At 42.6% G+C, this 19933-nt stretch overlaps 1 protein-coding gene across 2 annotated transcripts in view; it reads left to right on the plus strand.

Moving 5' to 3' along the window:
• Positions 1-19933, plus strand: part of MINDY4 (MINDY lysine 48 deubiquitinase 4) — a 150803-nt gene that overhangs the window by 84014 nt on the left and 46856 nt on the right. For both annotated transcript variants that reach the window (XM_074199279.1, XM_074199278.1), the window contains one exon: positions 13398-13499. In XM_074199279.1, the coding sequence (XP_074055380.1) occupies positions 13398-13499 (102 nt within the window). The remainder of the gene's footprint in view (positions 1-13397; positions 13500-19933) is intronic.

The following is a 19933-nucleotide window of genomic DNA, read 5'->3' on the forward strand; positions in this document are numbered from 1 at the left end:
TTGCAGTCTTTTGGATGGAACCCACCTGCCACAGAGGTCTGATTCACCAGATTTCAAGGCAGTCCTTGACCTCTAGGCACTGGCAGTTCCCTCCTCTGAGATTGGGTTGAGCACTTGCTCCAGCCTCGTGCAAGCCTCTCCATCCTGTCCTGTCATACAGGCTCTTTGTGGGTTTCTGGAGCTGATGAGCTCTTCATGTGAAAACAGAGAGGAAGAAGAGCAGGCCCAGACCAAACCTTGGGGGACCCCCATAGTTAGTGGACAGGACCTGGCTATAGATCTCTGCTGGCCTTTGACTCCAAAACCTACCCCAGATGTTCACCCTAGGATGTGAGCCCTGACCTTTTAGAAGACCCCCTTGGACAAAGATTCCTTGTTTCAGTCCCCAGGCTGATGGAAGGGCCTCCATAGAGTGGAGAAGGCTTGTCGAGTTCCCAAGGAAGGCTCTAACCTCTGCCCCTGGAGCTGTCCAATAACTCATTTCTGCTTAAAATGGAGCCTCCAAGCTCTTTTGAACTTGGCTTTTGGAAGCCTTAGAGGAAATTATGGATCTTTTCCCAACAATTAGGGCAGAGTCTTTCAATCTATTCCAGGAAGGGCTTGTCAGCTCTACTAGGGCTGGCTGTTCTCCTGGGCCATTAAGTCATGCCTTCCACGGGCCTCCCAGCAGAGCTCACCTCCTGAACCCAGGGGTTTCATGTGGGTGCCACGAGGCTGCGGCTTCCTCTGCGAGCAATGCATTCTCCTCCCCAGGGCAGGCAGGCCTTGCCATGTAGCATGGACAGCCAGAGGCAGCTCTTCCACTGAGACATTTTGTCTCAGGAGCAGCAAGTCCTGCTGTTGAGACTGAGGCTGTGTCTGGATGGGGAACAGCTGGGGCTTGGGAGACCCAGAGCCATGAAACTGAAAGGAGTTTGGTGCTGGACTGGGTGGTTCTGTCTAACTGAGGCAGAGATAGGCAGGATTCTCTGGGGGAGAGCCTTCAGGGGGGATGTTGTTTTGTTGGGGATATAGAACTTGGAACTTGACCTCAAAGGATGGGGAGAGGGTAGAACAGCAGACAAGACATGGGAGCCCAGAGGAGAGTAGCCTGGCAAGTTCATTGGGATTCCTTGGGCTGTCCTTCCATCTGTTCACCATGGTGCCTGGGGCTACCCAGTAAATGGAAGCTAGTGGGTTTGCCATTTCTGAGTGTGGCAGTCTCTACTGTAGGGTCTGGCAGACTGACCTTAGCAGCTGTGACTTTGAGGGAGATAGGATGAAGGGTGGTTGGGGTCCTGGTCACTGCCCCTGGGCTGGCTGCCCTACTGAGAAGGCAGCTGGGAGGTATCTGGTGAGGTGGAGGCCTTCCTTTTGCACTGGATCAGAAGCATTGGGGGAGTTAACTGCCTTCATCACTGTGGGGCCATTATTACTTACATTCCAACTATCTGTCTATAGAAGAAGCCCGCTTCTGTGACCCAGGTGCTCACGTTGCCAGAAGGTGACTGCTAGTTGGTTTTCTTTGTGGCATCTCAGGAGCTGGGCTGGGACTGGGAGGGAGTGGCAGGGAGCATGCTATTTCACAGAGGTTTGAGACCTTGGGGACCCTTGTGTCTCCATGGACCTCCCTGGGAAGTCCAGGCTAATGAGGAAAAAGAAGACCCTGGGAGTCCAGAGCGGAAACACCGGGCTTCCCAGGCAATTGATAAAACCCCTCTCTGCTGTGGATTGTGGCAGGGTCTCCTGATCAAGGCGGAGGCTGAGAATCAGAGAGAAAGCCCAGGAGGAAGAAACAGGATTCCTGATATGGGCAGCCTCCTGCCATCTTCTGTTTTTTAAATGGTTTTATTTCTTATTATTTAAACCACATGAAAAAAATTTTTTTAGGTTTTTGCAAGACAAATAGGGTTAAGTGGTTTGCCCAAGGCCACACAGCTAGGTAATTATTAAGTGTCTGAGGCCGGATTTGAACCCAGGTACTCCTGACTCCAGGGCTGGTGCTCTATCCACTGTGCCACTTAGCCACCCCTTGAAAAATTATTTTCAACATTCATCTTTTTGTAGAATTTTATATTTCCCTTTTTTAAGCCTCTGATTCCCTTCCCCTTGATGGCGCATACTCTGATGCAGATTATATATGTTCAATCATGCTTAACATATTTCTATGTTTGTCATTTTGTGAAAGAAAAATTAGAGATAAAGGGGGGAAAAGCCATGAGAAAGAAAAAAAACTTAAATCAAATTTTAAAAAAGTGAACCTAGCTATGCTTTGATTTGTATTTAAATTCTGCCATTTTTCCCCCTCTGGATGTGGATGGTATTTTCCATCACCTTTTGTAGAATTGTCTTTGATGACTGAACGGCTGAGAAGAGCTGAGTCCATCTTAGTGGATCATCTCACAGTGTTGCCATGTCGAATCTTCTGGATCTGCTCACTTCAGTCACATTAGTTCATACAAGTCTTTCCAGGCTTTCCTGAAGTCCTTTGTGTTCACACTTTCTTATAGAACAATAGTATTTGGGAGCAGCTAGGTGGCGCAGTGGATAAAGCACCTGCCCTGGAGTCAGGAGTACCTGGGTTCAAATCCGGTCTCAGACAATAATTACCTAGCTGTGAGGTCTTGGGCAAGCCACTTAACCCCATTGCCTAGCAAAAACCTAAAAAAACCCCAAGAACAATAGTATTCCATCACATTCATAGACCACCTTTTGTTCAGCCATTCCACAATTAATGGGCACCCTCTCAATTTCCACTTCTTTGCCACTACAAAAAGAGCTGCTATAAATATTTTTGTATGTGTGGGTCTTTCCCCCTTTTATGTTTTCTTTAGTGCTATTTTTATAGTGCACTTTTGCAGCTCTTTGGGCTTAGTTCCAAATTGTTCTCCAGAGAGTTGGACCAGTTCACCACTCCACCAACAGTTTTCCCATCCTCTCCTCCTCAGCCAACTCCAGCACCTCCCCATTGCCCCCCCCGGGACACTTACAAACTCCACCTCCTCTCTCTTCCTTTCTTTCCCATACACCATCTCCTGTGTCTGGGCTTCCCAGGGTCCCCCTTTCCTCTCCAGGGCAGCCTGGGCACTATCTTCTGTAGGAAGTTTTTTCTCTCTCCTAAATCATGGTGCCTTCCCCTGTAACTGTAGAGATGCTGGGGGATTATCTCCCCAGCAGAGTGTAAGCTCCTCTGGCATAGGGATGGTTTGTTTTTTGGCCCTTTATCCTCAAGTTTCCGGCAGCCAGCACATAGGAGGCTCTTAATCAGATGCTTATTTGTTAACTGTTAACTTGGCCCTAGGGCCAGGATAGACCGCCTCCAGTTAGCTAGCATCTAAGCTGATTCAAGTCTCTTGAACTTAGTTGGGACTTAAGCAATGCTGATTGGAAAGACTTCTGACTCCTGGGCCCTGGTGCCTTGCCACTCCTAACTGACATATCTCTGGAGTCACTGGCCTGCAATGAGCTCATTTCAGAGAACACCTTATCTTGGGGTTAGATTCCTATTAACTTCCTTTGTCCTACTGTTTCCTATCTTATAACTCACAAAAGAAAAGAAACAACATGGGTGTTAAACAGTTGGGGTTTTTTTTTGCAAAGCAAATGGGGTTAAGTGATTTGCCCAAGGCCACACAGCTAGGTAATTATTAAGTGTCTGAGACCGGATTTGAACCCAGGTACTCCTGACTCCAAGGCCAGTGCTTTATCCACTACGCCACCTAGCCGCCCCTGTTTTTTTATTTTTTAAAAAAGTGAGATTCTTGATGTGTGTCACTCTTATGTTATCAACATTTATTTTGTCCTAAGCTTTGCCCTCTCTCCCCCTTAAATAGCAAAGCTGCATGACAAGAGTGCTGTCATCCATGGCTATAGCCCACCCCCCCTTCATCCCGCCCAGACTTGGTGACTGGATGACTCCCTGTTTGCCTTCCTGACAGTGTTCTTTTCATCTCTGGTGGTGGTAGTGTGCATACTGTTCTCTAAGTACTGCTTTCTTTATTTTGTGTTCAACTACAAGGGGCTGCCTCTGTCTCCCTGAAGTCCTTATGGTTCCTATTTCTTCTGCCTGCCATCTCTTTTCCTCTTCCCATCCAGCCTCAATCCACAAGCCAATTCCTTCCTTGTACTGTTTATTTCTTGTCCCCATCAAGGTTAATACATTGACCCTCTTTTCCCAAGCAGCCCCCTAAACCTCAGTTTACTTTGGATGGGAGGGTCCATGGCAGCATCCTGAAAAGACAGGATCCTCCAGAGTCACACAGCCTTCTTCCAGGTTGCATACATGTGGTTTGAGCTGCCTTTCAGTCACACCACTCTCTCCAGATTCCTGTACTGTCTGCTTCCACAACAGGATCATTGCTGGCCAAGTTGCTGTCATGATGTTCTAGAGAACCCACCATCTCCTGGAGCAGACCTTTCTTTGAGAGACTAAGGTCACTGAGATCCCCCCCCCCCCCACCATGTTTTCTTTGAGCTATACATCAGCCAGCCTCTGAATGGGATTCCTTTTTGCTAAACTCTCTCAGACCCCATGACTTCATAGATATTTTTTTCAGAGTTCCCATCATTTGTGGTTCTCCTCATTTAAACAAGTCTAGAATACCCATGTTGATACCTACAATTTCCAAATGATGAAATGATCAAGACAAAAATTGATCATTTATTTAGAAATGACTCATTTATAAGGAGACCGTCTGAACAATTAAATGAAGTGAGTTGCTCCTGGAGATTTCTGATACTCTCCAGCATAAATAGAATTACCACTAGTTAGGGAGACATGAATCATAGGACTTGAAAGACATGGGTCACCATAATTTCTTCCAAGTCTAGGTCTTTATGATTCCAAGAAGGAAAAGATTGGTCAGGAATGATTTTAATTCAGAAGAATCCTAGAAATTTCAGTTAACTACTAGTGATTTCATACGATGACTTAAAAATTAAACACAGGAGACATTAATGGGGTAAGAAAAGGGCACCCAGAGAATAATTTTTCACGTAGCTACTACATATGAAGGAAGTGGCAGCTGTGATCATTCTCAGCTATTCATTCCATTCCATTCCACCCAGCTGTTGAGGGTCTGGAGGCTTTTTTACAGGCTCATCTGACCTCGATCTAAGGGAATTACCTTAACTCTGTGCCTGGCAGGGTCCCTGGTGGGACTGGAGCGGAGACTCAGTTCACTATGGTGTTGTCTGGAAAGTCTACTCTGGGGCTCCTATACTAGCCTCTCTCCAAAGGGTCCAGTTTAGGAATTCGGTAATGCGAACTCCAATGCCTGGCACCTGCAGTCTCTCCTCCCCACCACTTAGGGGGGGATTTAAGAAATGTTTACAGAATGTGTGCTGACTGTCAAAGGGGACCCAACTTTGTAAAAACTCAGTTCGTGTGTAGGTTTTTCAGGAACTTGGGGGCTGAGCAAAGTCTCCTGCTCCTAGAAGTATGGGAGGAGGAAGACCTGCATGTGTACATTAGTTCTCAGTGACAGCCATCATGGAGGCAAGCCTCGCCATTGGCAGGTGTGTGTGTGTGTGTGTGTGTGTGTGGTGTGTGGTTAGGGGACAGTGGCATCCCCACCTAGTTTATTTATCTTTTTCATCAAGAAAGGACCCTGTATGGATGGGATGGTTGCCTCCAGGGAATTCATGCTGAATGAAAGGCTTCTTGGCATGGAAGAGATTTTTGTTTTTGCAGGAGTGTCTGGCTTTATCAGGGATAATTCCATCAGGGCAGAACCTTTTCTTGATGAGAAAGGAACCAGACAAATGAACAGTCATGTGTATTTTTCCACTGCCTGAAGCAAACCGGGGAACTCATTGAACAGCTCATGTTTTTAAAAAGATGCGTTTCAGATGGTGCCTGACCATACAATGGTGGTGAAGATGAAAATAGGGCTAGTTCTCTGGTTAGTCATGTCCATTCAAAATTCCTGATCTGGGTCTTGCTAGGTCAGGTCACAAACACCCTCCCCCCAGAAGATGGAGCAAGCTCTGAGGGACCAAGTGACCCAGTCCTTGCCCCCAAGGAGCTTTTGTTTCAGCAAGAAATACAAGGCTTATAGTTAAATACTGAATAGAGACAAATACTTGGTGATTTTTTGCAGGAATTGGTAGGGGGTACTAATGACTAGGGGAATCAAAGAAGGCCAGGCCTCTCTGCCTGACCTAACCCCATTAAAGGGGATGCTTGAGAAGTTTGAAAAGTGGAGCTGGAGACAGAACATTCTTCCACTTGGGAGACAACCAGTGGAAAGAATAGGAGTTGTTTATAAAAACAGTCAACTAGCCAGGTTTGTCCAGAGCACTGAGTGTTGTGAAGGCTGTGATGTGGGTTCTGCCTGGAAACCTAGGCGAGTGCCAGGTTGGGAAGGACTTTAGATGCCAGATAGAAGAGCCTGCATTTTCTTCTTGGGGGAGCCACCAAAGTTTCTGAACAGGGGATTGACTTGCTCAGACTTGGAGAGGTGACTTTTGGGGGAGGCTAAGGATATAAACATCTAAAACAAGCTCACAAAGAACTAAAGATCACAATGAAACCAAAAGGCCAGGGTTTCTCTTTATTTGTATATTTGTTTGTCTGGCTGGCTCTCAATAGCTCATGAGGATGAGACCAAAAAGGCCCTCATATCATTATTTTGGGGTGCATGGGTCAGTGAGAAGAGGTGATGAAAGAGACATGTTACTGACCTGTTTTAACAAAACTGTTGAGCCACAGATGAAGCACGCAGGGAGGGGGGGAGCATTTACCTGCCCTGAGGGGTCCAGCTGATGCCCACATTCCAGGAAGAACAGACAGCAACAGGCCCAGGAACTCTGCTTGGCTGACAGAAACCTACCATGAAAGCAGGCCCAAAGAAAAGCAAACAGTGGTCCTCAAGAGCCTGGGCCAGACCCCTGGCAGACCATTGGCAGGACTGTGTGTGGGCCCAACTGACTCTGGAAAGTAGTTTGAAATTATGCCAAGAAAAGGACAGCCCTCAGATCCGGGTTCTTGAAGTAGACCCAAGGAGGTCTCTCTCACAGGGGCTATCCGACATCTCCCATGGGCTGCCCAGGCCTGCTGCCATAGACTCTGCCTCCCTTCCTCAAGCAGAGATGGGTAGGTTCCCCTGGGTAAAGAAGGAAGAGAGAGAAGATGACAAATGCCCCGTCTGAGAGGAAGCTGTGGAGTAGTCTAGCATGTGTTTATGGAATGGCCACTAGGTGCTGTGCCTTGGGTCCTCTCCCAAGGAGCTCTTAGCTGGATGGGGTGACCCCATGAAGACAAGGGCAGAGATAATCACAGAAGGCAGGAAGGTGTAGAGGACTGGACCAAGGCCCTCAATGAACCAAAGCTGAAGGCCCATGCCCTTGCTTACAGAAGTTGTAACTTGAGCTGAGATTTGATGTTCAGCCTTCATATAGAGCCCATGAGACTTAGTTCAGAATTTTAAAATGCAAAAGACTAATTTTGCATGTATATTTTACAAGCTCATTGTGCCTTTAGGATGAACTCCCTGTCAATTTCATTATTATTATTATTATTATTATTACTAATAATAATTTTTCCTAATTATACATAAAACAATTTTTAACATGTATTGTTAATTTTTTTGTTTTGAGTTTCCAAATTCTATCCCTCCCTCTCCTCCCCACCTCATTAGATGGTAAACAATCAGATATGTTATACATGTGGAATCATATAAATCATTTCCATATTAGTTATTTTGTGCATAAAGACTTGAACAGAGGAAAAGAAAGAAAGTGAAAAATGATACACTTCAGTCTTTATTCAGACAAGGTCAGTTATTTATTTGGAGGCAGATAACATTTTTCATCATAAGTCCTATGGGATTGTCTTCAATCACTGTAATTGATGAGAATAGCTAAGCTATGCACAGTTCTTCATTATGCAATATTGCTGTTCCTGTGTGCAATGCTGTCCTGCTTCTACTCACTTCACTGTGCATCAGTTCATTTAAGTCTTTCCAGGTTTTTCTGAAAGCATCTGCTTGTCATTTCTTATAACAGAACAATATTCCATCACAATCATCTATTACTTTTTCAGTCATTCCTAAATTGATGGATATCTCCCAATTTTCAGTTCTTTGCCACCACAAAGAGACCTGTCAGGTATTCCTGACTCCTGGGCCAGTGCTCTATCCACTGCGCCACCTAACCGTCCCTAGAAAGGTAACTCTTGAAAGGTAGTTCTCTTCACAACTCCACCCATAGTGTATTAGTGTCCCAGAATTGCTACTTCCCCTCCAATATTTATCATTTTCTTTTTTTGTTTTATCAGCAACCTGATAGGTCTGAGGTGGTATGTTGTAGTTGTTTTAATTTGCATTTCCTATAATCAAAAGTGATTTAGAGCATTTTTTCATATGACTATAGATACTATAATTTTCTTTATCTGAAAACTGCCTGTTCATATTCTTTGACCATTTATCAATTGAGGACTGATTTGTATTTTTATATATTTGACTCAGTTCTCTCTATATTTGAGAAATGAGGCATTTATCAAAGATACTTATTGCAAATTCCCCATGCACCCCGCCCCTGCCCCAGTTTCCTGCTTTCCTTGTAATTTTGGTTGCATTGGCTTTGCTGTAAAAACTTTAATTTTATATAATCAAAATTATCTATTTTGCATTTTGTAATGCTGTCCATTTTTAATGAATCTGACAGATTAACTATTCCATGCTCTCCCTGATGATGTTTGTCCTTCATTCTTGAAGAAGTCCATGGCATCAGGGAGATAATGCCATGACAAACACATGAATTGAATGGGGGGGCTGTGCTAAGTCACTAGCCTCACATTCTCCTCTGGGACCATCTGAATCCAGTGGCCAGATATGAATCAGGATGATTGGAGATGGCCCTGAATATGAGGCAACCAGGGTTAAGTGACTTGCCCAAAGTCACACAGCTAGTCAGTGGCAAGTGTCTGAGGTTGGATTCACCCTTTGTATCTACCTATCCATACATCATCTACCCATTTTGACTTTATCTTGGTATATGATGTGAGATGTTGATCTAGACCTAGTTTCTCCCAAACTGTTTTCCAGTTTTTCCAGTAGTTTTGTTTGCGTTTTTCACCTATTATGATCATTTATTATAATGCATTTTGTATTTAATCTATTCTACCGACCCATTATTTTATTTCTTAGCCAGGACCAGATTATTTTGATAATTACCATGTTATAATAACTGTTGGATGTCTTTAATATTTTTTTCATTGATCCCCTTGATACACTGGAGCTTATTTTCTTCCAGATGAATTTTGTTACTATTTTTCTTGCTTTAGAAAATAATTTTTGATAGTTTTATTGGTATGACTTTGAATAAATAGATTACTTTAGGTGAAATTGTCATTTTTATTTTTTATATCAACTCAGCCTCCTCATGGGCAATTAATAATTTTTGAATTGTCTACATCTGACTTTATGTGAAAAGAATTTTATAGGGGCAGCTAGGTGGCACAGTAGATAGAGCACTGGTCCTGGAGTCAGGAGGACCTGAGTTCAAATCCAGCCTCAGACACTTAACAATGACCTAATTGTGTGATCTTGGGCAAGTCACTTAATTCCACTGCCTTGCAAAAAAGAAAAAAAACATTTTATAGCTGTGTCCCTCTGTTTCTTGGATTTGTCTTGGCAGATAGCTCCAAGTATTTTATATTACCTGCAGTTATTTTATTTTATTTTGAATTCTGTTAGTCTTTACATCATTTCCGTGGTATATATCAATCTACGTTGAAAGTGATGAGAGAGAAATCACATCCTTAAGGAAGAAAAATAAAGTATTGTGCCTGATTGTTGTACTAATGGAACAAACAAGTCCATCAAGGTTGGTCATCCACCCTCATGTTGCTGCTAGGGTGCACAATGTTCCTCTGTTTCTGCTCATCTCACTTAGCATCAGTTCATGCAAATCTTTCTAGGCTTCCCTGAATTCCCATCCCTCCTGACTTCTAATAGAGCAATAGTGTTCCATCACATACATATACCACATTTTATTAAGCCATAGTGCACTTTTTGTAAGGACATTAAAGGACATTTACTTAATTTCCAATTCTTTGCCACCATGAACAGAGCTGCTATGAATATTTTTATACAAGTGATTTTTTATACATTACTAAAATATTCTTGTTTACAAGTAAACATAATACCCCCTCTGTCCCAAAATTGAAGACCCTCTTTGAGAAATAAAGTAAAGGAAAGAGAAAAAAATGTGTTTTAGTCTGTGTTCTGATACCATCAGTTCTGTCTTGGGTGACTCACATTCTTTATGATAAGTTCATCATAAAAGTTACTTCCATATTTTTCCACAGTTATTGTTGCTGATTGTAATTCTCTCCATCCATTCCTCCCCACTACTATATAATATATTTTCTCTCTCCTTTCACTCTGATCCTCTTCTAAAATGTGCTGTAGGGTAGCTGAGTGGCACAGGGGACTGATCACTGGCCCTGGGACCAAGAGGCCCCAAGCCCACATACATCCCCTGAGACCCAGCAACCACCTGGCCCCGTGGTCCTGGATAAATCACCCAATCCCAGCCCCTTACAAGAAGTAAAAAAGTAAATGTGTTATATCTGACTATTCTCTCCTATGATCTACCCTCTCCTCTATCACCCACATCCCCCTCTTCCCCCTTTCCCCCTTCTCTCCTTTTTACTCTAGATGTCTATACTCTATTGAGTGTGTATGCTGTTTCCTCTTTGAGCCATTTCTGATGAGAATGAAGGTTCCCTCATTCCCCCTCACTTTCCCCCTTCCATATCATTGCAAAAGCTCATTGTAAAAAATAAAAAATATATAATTTAAAATAACATCTTTTATATAAAATATCTTAGTCTATTCCACCTCTCCTTTCTCTTACTACCAGTACACTTCCCTTTTAGCTATTGACTCCATTTTTACAATATATTATATCTTCAAATTCAGCTCTCTCCTGTGCTTCATCTATAAAAGCTCCTTCTACCTGCTCTACTAAATGAGAAGTTTCATACAAGTATTAGTAACAATTTTCTATGCAGAAATACATGCAGTTCATCATCATTAAGTTCCTCATATTTTACCCTTCTCCTCCACTCTCTGCTTCACCCTGAGTCCTGTATTTGAAGGTCAAACTTTCTGTTCAGCTCTGGTTGTTTCAACAGGAACAATTAAAATTGCCCTGGTTCATTGAAAGTCCATCTTTCCCCCTGGAAGAGGATGTTCATTTTTGCTGGGTTGTTGATTCTCAGTTGTTTTCCAAGCTCTTTTGCCTTCCAGAATATTATATCCCAAGCCCTACAAGCCCCTAATGTAGTTGCTGCCAAGTCCTGTGTAATCCTGACTGCAATTCCACGATATTTGAATTGTGTCCTTCTGGCTGCTTGTAACATTTTCTCTTTGACTTGGGAGTTCTGGAACTTGGCTGTAATATTCCTGGGGGTTGTTTGGGGTTTTTTTTTTTTGGATCTCTTTCCAGGGGAGATTGGTGGATTTTCTCTCAAGTTCTATTTTGCCATCTGCTTCTAGGATATCAGGGCAATTTTCCTGTAGGATTTCTTTTAAAATGAGTTCAAGGCTCTTTTCCTGATCATGACTTTCAGATATCCCAATAATTTTTAAATTATCTTTCCTGAATATGTTTTCCAGATCAGTTGTTTTTTCAATGAGATGTTTCACATTTTCTTCTGATTTTTCATTCTTTTGGTGTTGAAGTATTGTGTCTTGACTTCTCATAAAGTCATCAGCTTCCTTTAGCTCCATTCTATATCTGAGGGATTTGTTTTCCTCAGAGAGCTTTCTTATCTCCTTTTCCATCTGGCCAATTCTGCTTTTTAAACTATTCTTCTCAATAACTTTTTGAACTATTTTATCCATTTGACCTCAGCTAGTTTTTAACATGTTATTTTCTTCAGCATTTTTTGGAGCTGCTGACTTCTTTTTTATGTTTTTCCTGCATCTCTCTCATTTCTTTTCCCAGTTTTTCCTTCTATCCCCCTTACTTGATTTTCAAAATCTTTTTTGATCTCTGTCATAGTCTGAGCTCAACTTCAATTTTTTTCTTGGAGTCTTTAGATTTAGGAGCTTGTACTTCCTCATCTTCAGATTATTTTGATTCTTCTTGGGACCACAAAGAATTTCTCAATGGTACTCTTCTTTTTTTTCTACTTACTCATTTCTCTAGCCTGTGCCTGGTTTGGGGGTGATTCTTGAGTTTTTGAATATTACTGGGACACCCACTTTGGTTTTTTTTGGGGGGACACCCCATTGGGACCTTTATTTCCCCAAGGTCTTATGTTCTCTTGCCTGTGCTTTAATATGTAGATGTCCACAGGCACTCTCCTCCACCCTGGAGCTATGAGGAGGATCCCTGCTATCTTAATATGGAAAGCCAAACTGCAACCTGGATCTGAGTGTGGGCAAACAGCAGAGTCCTGCCTCAGGGAGAACAGAGAGATTTCTGCAATCTCCCCTGACCCCCTTACCATCTGTGGGCTGTGCTCTGGAGGTGCAGGCTGGTTTCCCCAGATTCCTGCTGCAGGTTCTCACCACAGGGCTGCTCTGAGGACAGCGCTCCTCATTCTACCCTCATTCTTGTACAGCAGAGTTCTCTCACCTCCCCTTCAAGCTGTTGCCGGTAATCCCTGGGCTCACCTGCAGTTATTTTAAATGGAATTTCTCTTTCTACCTCTTTCTGTTAGACTTTGTTAGTATTTTTTTTAAAATGCTGATGATTTATGTGGGTTTATTTTGCATCCTACAACTTTGCTAAAGTAATTATTTCAAAAAGTTTTTTAGTTGATTCTCTAGGATTCTCTAAGTACAGTAATTTTCAAAGAGTGATAGTTTTGATTTCTCATTGCCTATTCTAATTCCTTTAATTTATTTTTTTCTCTAATTTCTATAGCTGTATAGCAACCTTGCTTCATCTGATTTTTTCTAGGAAGACTTCTAGCTTATCGCCAATACAGATAATAACATATTATTTTTAACATCATGTGAGAAAAACAAAGAAAAAATGGTCACTCCCACAGCACTATTGGACGGACCATTCTAGGTTTCTCTCATCCAGGAGCAAACTGCCAGATTTCTGCACCTTCCTTTTTGGGCAGGGGTTCCTCATGTGCTTCTGTGCCTACAAAGGTGCCTGTGTTCTCCATGGTGGTGATGAGTGATTAAACCATCTAAATGAAGAAGGCACGAGAAATGTCCATCGCGATGTCCTTTTTGCACCCACATGCATGAGTGTCTTCATGCTGACTTCCCTCAGGTGGTTTCTCTTTACCTACCATTGCCACAACCTTTGATGGCAATGAGGTGGACTCAATGCCATGGGACAGAGGGAGTTTCAGCATTTTTCCTATTTTTAAGGATTTTTCAAATGCTGTAGAATTTGTTTCATGAATTTTTTTTTTGTCTGCTTTTCTTTTCTCTTCTTAGGGAGCTCCAGCCCTCAAACACCTACCGAACCAATTGCCTCATCATGGCCATGGCTGACATTCTGTGGCGGGCAGGGGGAGAGGAAAAGGCAGTCGTTACATTGTAAGTTATTTAAAGGGAATTTTTCTTTTTCCAAATTGTTCACGTCTAATCAAAGGCAAGCCAGTCAAGCCCCTCAGGGAGATGTCATTAGGAATTCTGCCTGGTACAGCCCAGGTAGCTCTGAATGCATGATAAAGGAGGAGGAAAGAAAGCATACAGGACTGACTTGGAGATGGTGCAGATGACAAGGGGGAAGAGGAGAGCACTTTGTGGGTTCCATGAGTCAGAGACAAATCTCCCAACTAAGTGCCTTTTCATCAGCTGATCCCAGGTCTAAAATGTTGGGTCTTCTACTTCCACCCTGAGCTTCCTCCCAGGCTCAGATGATTCTGTCCTCTCCCATCCTCTAATGTCCTTCCTTTGGGATTGCCCTCTTTTTCATTTGCTTCCTAATGGCTTAATGTTCTTCTTTTGAGAAATGGGTATTCATATCTTTTGGCCCTTCCTTCCTTTCTTCTCTCTTTTTCAATTATTCATATATCTTAGATACTCAACCTTTATCGGAGAAATTTGATACCAAGACTCCCCCTCAGGCCCTTCCAGATCTGTTTTATCTTTTGTGATTGCCTCTTTTTCTTATTTGGTTAAGAATACATCTCCTTTATAGAGCCATGAAAGGTATATAGTTTATTTAATGGTAGAATCTTTGATTTTAAGATCATATCAATTGGAATGTATTATGAAATATGATGTAAAATGTTGATATAAGCTTAATATCAGCCAGATTGTTTTTCAGTTTTCCCAGAAAGTTTTTTTTTTGCATTTGTCAGTTTGTTTTTCCATCAAGGAAGGAGTTATTTTCCAAATAATTTATGGTTTTTGGTTTAAAAAAACACTAAATTATTGGATTTTATGGTTTCAAATTCTTTTTTGTCTCATCTGTTCTTCTGATCTACTTATCTGTCTCTCCCTCCCCGCCTCCTTTCCTTCCTTCCTTTATTCCTTTTTTCTTTCCTTCCTTCCTTCAGATGGTTATGATGGCTGCTGCTTTATAAAATGCTTTTAAATCTCTCCATAGTCTTCATTTTCCCCTTGTTATTCTAGATCCTTGTTTGTAAATAAATGTTAATATTTTATTAGGTTACAAAATTGTAAATTAGCTTTGCTAGTATTTTCATTTATTATATGGCACAGCCCAACCATGAGCTCTGAAAATTCCTCTAGCTATTTAAATTATTCTTTACTTCTTTAAGGAACACTTTATATTTGAATTTATGCACATCTTCTATGGACCTTGGTAGATTAATTCTCCATGCATATTATGCAGTTTGTAGTTATTTGGAATGCGATTTCCATTTCTATTATTGTCTTTTGAACCTATCTTTATGCCTATACTTTTTCTCCCATTTATTACTATGCATAGACTCTTAAAAGATCTTCCTTTCTCAAGCCTCACTCAACTCTAGGCCATCCCCCACAAAATGGCCAAGATGATTTTCTAAACTGTAGCTCTAGCTCTCCAATGTAGTAAACTTTCAGTGGCTTCCTTTTACCATGTATAAAATTGATAATGTTTGGCATTTAAAGCCCTTCAAATCTGTCCCCAATTTATCTTTCTAACTTTATTAAAATTCCCCCTTCATGTATTCTGCCCATTAACAATGTTCTTACTTTGTCCATACAACACACTCCCTCTCTGGTCTCCAGGCCTTTGCACTAGGCATCTTCCCTCCCTACCTTCATTCACCTTTTAAAGTTCCTTACTAGGGGCGGCTAGGTGGCACAGTGGATAGAGCACTGGCACTGGAGTCAGGAGTACTTGAGTTCAAATCTGACCTCAGACACTTAATAATTACCTAGCTGTGTGGCCTTGAGCAAGCCACTTTAACCCCATTGCCTTGCAAAAACTAAAAAAAATAAAGTTCCTTACTATGTTTACTTTCACCACATGACTATCATGGTTAAAAAATATAAATACAATTCCTTCCTTTTAAAGTTTCCTTCAAGAATTCAGGAGATTTCTGGCCAAGATGGCAAAGAGAAGACAGGAACACTGCTAGTCTCCTGAACTTCCCTCAGATATAATACAAAACAAACCTCTTAACAGAAGTCTGATCTACAAAACCCAGAAAGAGAAACTAGGAGAAGATCTACCTCAAGGTTTGCCTTCTGGGGTCATGGGTGAGCTGGGCACAGAGGGCCGACTCTGCCAGGAGCACAGGACAGGAGCAGAGCCTGAGAGCTCCACTAGCCTGATTAATCGGATGGATTAGAGCCTGGAAATGTAAAAGCATGGCAAGCCTGTTTGGCCACCCGGGCGTGGGCCAACTAGGGAGCAGAGGCATTGGTTGAGGCACTGATGATTTGGAGTTTACCTGCAGAGGAGATTGAATTTTGGTGTGGGAGAGCTGCAGACAAGCCTTCATTTCAACTGAAGCCTCTTCCCAGAACAAACACAATTACAGCCCCCCTCTGCCCCAGGCTAAGAGCAATAGACCTCCCTCAGCTGTGAATAGGGAAAGTAATTACCTTGCCCTAGGGCAAAACCCATCATTGGACAAAGATAAAAGTACTCAACAGCTTCATCCACCCACTCCAAGCTAAGGGAGGGGGCCTCAAATTAAGGTCACAGACATTCCACAGAAAGCAACCAATACAGCCTACTAGCCAGCCCACTTGGAGTTACTAAACCCAATGAGTAAAGCCTCTAGGATCTCAACACCAGACCTCTGCAAACCAGCCCCTCACCAACATAAAATGGTCTTAGAAAAATGAAGAAAGGTCAGCAGAAAGGTAGATCCATAAAAAACCCAAACTCAGAGAGACCTAGAACCTCTGAGGAGAATATGATCTGGTATCCAGCACAGAAAGACTTCCTTGAAGAAATCAGGAAGGAGTTTAAAAATCATTTGGAAAATTTGGGAGAGACAGTTAACACTTTGCAACAAGAAAACAAATCATTGGAAAATAGAATTGGACAAATACAAAAAGAAAATAATTCTCTCAAAACCTCAATTGGTCAAATGGAAAAACTCTTTCAAAAATAGATTTGACCAATTGGAAAAAGGAGCTGCAAAAGGTAAATGAAGAAAATTCTTCTCTTAAAAAAAGAATGGAGTCTGTGGAAACAAATGACTTCATGAGACAGCAAGAGTCTGTTAAACAAAACCAAAAATTCAAAAAAATCGAGGAAAATAGGAAATACCTCATCAGCAAAACTACTCACCTCAGGAAGTGAATGAGAAGGGACAACCTGAGAATTATAGGTCTTCCTGACAAGAAAAAAGCCTAGACTTAATATTACAGGATTTGGTATTAGAAAACTGCCCTGGGGGGCGGAGCCAAGATGGCAACAAGAAGGGATCCGGTCTTAGGAGCTCTCTGATAAAATTCATCAGCTAAGGACTCTAACTAAACTTTCGAGAGACAGAACCCACAAAGGGACCCAGTGAGGCAGTTCTCCTACTCAAGATAACCTGGAAAAGAGCAGAAAGGCTCTGCTCCCTGGATCGGAGAGGCAGCCTGCCAGAGGGGTGGCCAGCCAGAGCCAAAGAACTTCAGCCTCCCAGAGGCAGCCCCAGGGCGCTAGGAGTCTCAGCTCACAGCAGCGGGGGAGTCTCCTGAGCTACACGCCGAGGAGCACCGGGCACAAAGTGGGGGAACAGCTGGGGACCTCTGCCAGAGAGAGCACGTGGAGCCCAGCCCTCAGGGCACACAGCCAGCAGCATGGTCCCAGCCCTGATCCAAGAAACAGAAGCAGGCAGAGCCGGTAAGCAGGAGCCCCCAGGGCATGAGCCCATTGAGCTGAGGGAGGGGAGTGAAGAGAGACTGTGAGCTCAGTCCTCTGCCCCTGGAACAGGACTCTGGGGCTCTGACCACATTCAGATTCTGATCGCAGTCTAGGCCCCCCCCAATAGAACAGAATCCCCCCCCCCACCTCAGCCCTGTGGCAGAGGGAGGTGCTTATGGTCATTCACAGACCAGGAGGAAGGACAGAGCCTCACACACTGAGACCCTTGTGGGAGTGTCCCAAAAGCTCAGGAAGCACCCCCAAACCAGGCCCAGGCTGGGAAAATGAGCAAGCAAAGAAACAAAAGGAAGACTATTGAGAAATATTTTGCAAATGAGCCCAAGAAGGATCAAAATACTCAGTCTGAAGATGAGGAAGCACAAGCATCTAAAGACTCCAAGAAAAACAGAAATTGGACTCAGGCTATGCCAGAGCTCAAAAAAGACTTTGAAAATAAAATGAGAGAGTTGGAAGAAAAACTGGGAAAAGAAAGGAGAGAAATGCAGGAAAAACATGAAAATGAAGTCAGCAGCTTAGTCAAGGAAATCCAAAAAAATGCTGAAGAAAATAGCATGCTAAAAACCAGCTTAGGTCAAATGGATAAAACAGTTCAAAAAGTTATTGAGGAGAAGAATGCTTTAAAAAGCAAAATTGGCCAGATGGAAAAAGAGATAAGAAAACTCTCTGAGGAGAACAAATCCTTCAGACAAAGAATATAATTCAGGGAGATTGATGAATTTAACAGAAATCAGGAATCAATACTTCAAAACCAAAAAAATGAAAAATTAAAAGAAAATATGAAATATCTCATTGAAAAAACAACTGATATGGAAAACAGACTTAAGAAAGATAATTTGAAAATTATTGGAATACCTGAAAGTCATGATCAGGAAAAGAGCCTTGACATCATTTTGAAGGAATTACTACAGGAAAATTGCCCTAATATTCTAGAAGCAGAGGGCAAAATAGAAATGGAGAGAATCCACCGATCCCCCCCGAGAAAGAGATCCCAAAAAACCAACCCCTAGGAATATTATAGCCAAGTTCCAGAACTCCCAAGTCAAAGAGAAAATACTACAAGCAGCCAGAAGGACACAGTTCAAATATCGTGGAGCTGCAGTCAGGATCACACAGGACTTAGCAGCAACTACATAGGAAGCTCGTAGGGCTTGGAATACAATATACCAGAAGGCAAAAGAGCTTAGAATGCAGCCAAGAATGAACTACCCAGCAAGGCTGAATGTCCTCTTCCAGGGAAAAAGATGGACTTTCAATGAACCAGGGGAATTTCAAATGTTCCTTTTGCAATGGCCAGAGCTGAACAGAAGGTTTGATCTTCAGATACAGGACTCAGGTGAAGCATGGAGATTGGAGGAGAGGGGGGAAATATGAGGGACTTAATGAGGATGAACTGCATGTATTCCTGCATAGAAAAATGACACTGATAATACTCATATGAACCTTCTCAGTTAATAGAGCAGGTAGAGAGAGCTTTTATAGTTGAAGCACAGGAGAAAGCTGAATTCAAAGAAAAAATATGGTGTAAAAATGGAGTCAATAGTAAAAAAGGGAAATGGAATGGGAGAAAGAAAAAGGAGAGGGGGAATAGTCCAAGATATCTCACATAAGATTTTTTTTTATTACAATGAGCTATTTCAATGATATGGAAGGGGGGAGGCAAGGGGGAATGAGGGAACCTTTGCTCTCATCAGAGATGGCTAGGAGAGGAAACATCATATATACTCAATGGGGTATAGACATCTGGAGTAAGAAGGAGGGGGGAGCAGGGGGAAGGGGTGGGGATGTGAATAAAGGAGGAGAGGATGGACCATGGGGGGGGAGAGTGGCCAGATATAACACATTTTCTTTCTTACTTCTTGTAAGGGGCTGGGATTGGAAGGTCTGCCCAGGACCATAGGGCCAGGTGGATTCTGGGCCTAAGGGGTGGTATGGGGGCTCAGGGCTTCTTGGCCTCAGGACCAGGGATCTGTCTGCTGTGCCACTCAGCTACCCTACAGCAGAGTCAGAGTGAAAGGAGAGAGAAAATAGAGTACATGGTAGTGGAGAAATAAGAAAGGAAGGACTTGCGATCAGCAATGGCAACGGTGGAAAAATATGGAAATAACTTTTTGTGATAGACTTATCATAAAGAATGAGATCCACCCATGACAGAGTTGTTGGTGTTGGAACAAAGACTCAAGCACATTTTTTGTTATTATTTGGGGGAGGGTGCAGGGCAAGTGGGGCTGGATGGCCTGCCTGGGGCCACATAGCCAGGTGATCTTTGGGTGTCTGGGGCCGGATTTGGACCCAGGTGCTCCTGGCTCAAGGGCCAATGCTCTGTCTGCCACCCAGCCACCCCTACTATTATTACTATTTTATTTTATTTGGGGTCTTTTTTTCCTTTCTTTTGTTTTGGTTTTTGCAGGGCAGTGGGGATCGGGTGGCTTGCATGTCACACGGCTGGGTGATTGTTGGGTTTACGAGGCTGGATATGGACTTGGGTGCTCGTGGCTCCAGGGCTGGTGCTTTGTCCATTGCACCACCTGGCCATACCTACAATTATTACTATTATTTTTTTTATTTTAATTTTTTTCTCTCCCCTTTACTTTTTTCACCCAAACAAGTCTATCTATATTCATGGGGGAGGAGGGGTATTTTGTTTACTTGTAAACAAGAATATTTTATTAATGTAAAAAAAAAT

This window comes from Macrotis lagotis, chromosome 8, assembly GCF_037893015.1.
Source record: "Macrotis lagotis isolate mMagLag1 chromosome 8, bilby.v1.9.chrom.fasta, whole genome shotgun sequence".
Taxonomy (NCBI): Eukaryota; Metazoa; Chordata; class Mammalia; order Peramelemorphia; family Peramelidae; genus Macrotis; species Macrotis lagotis.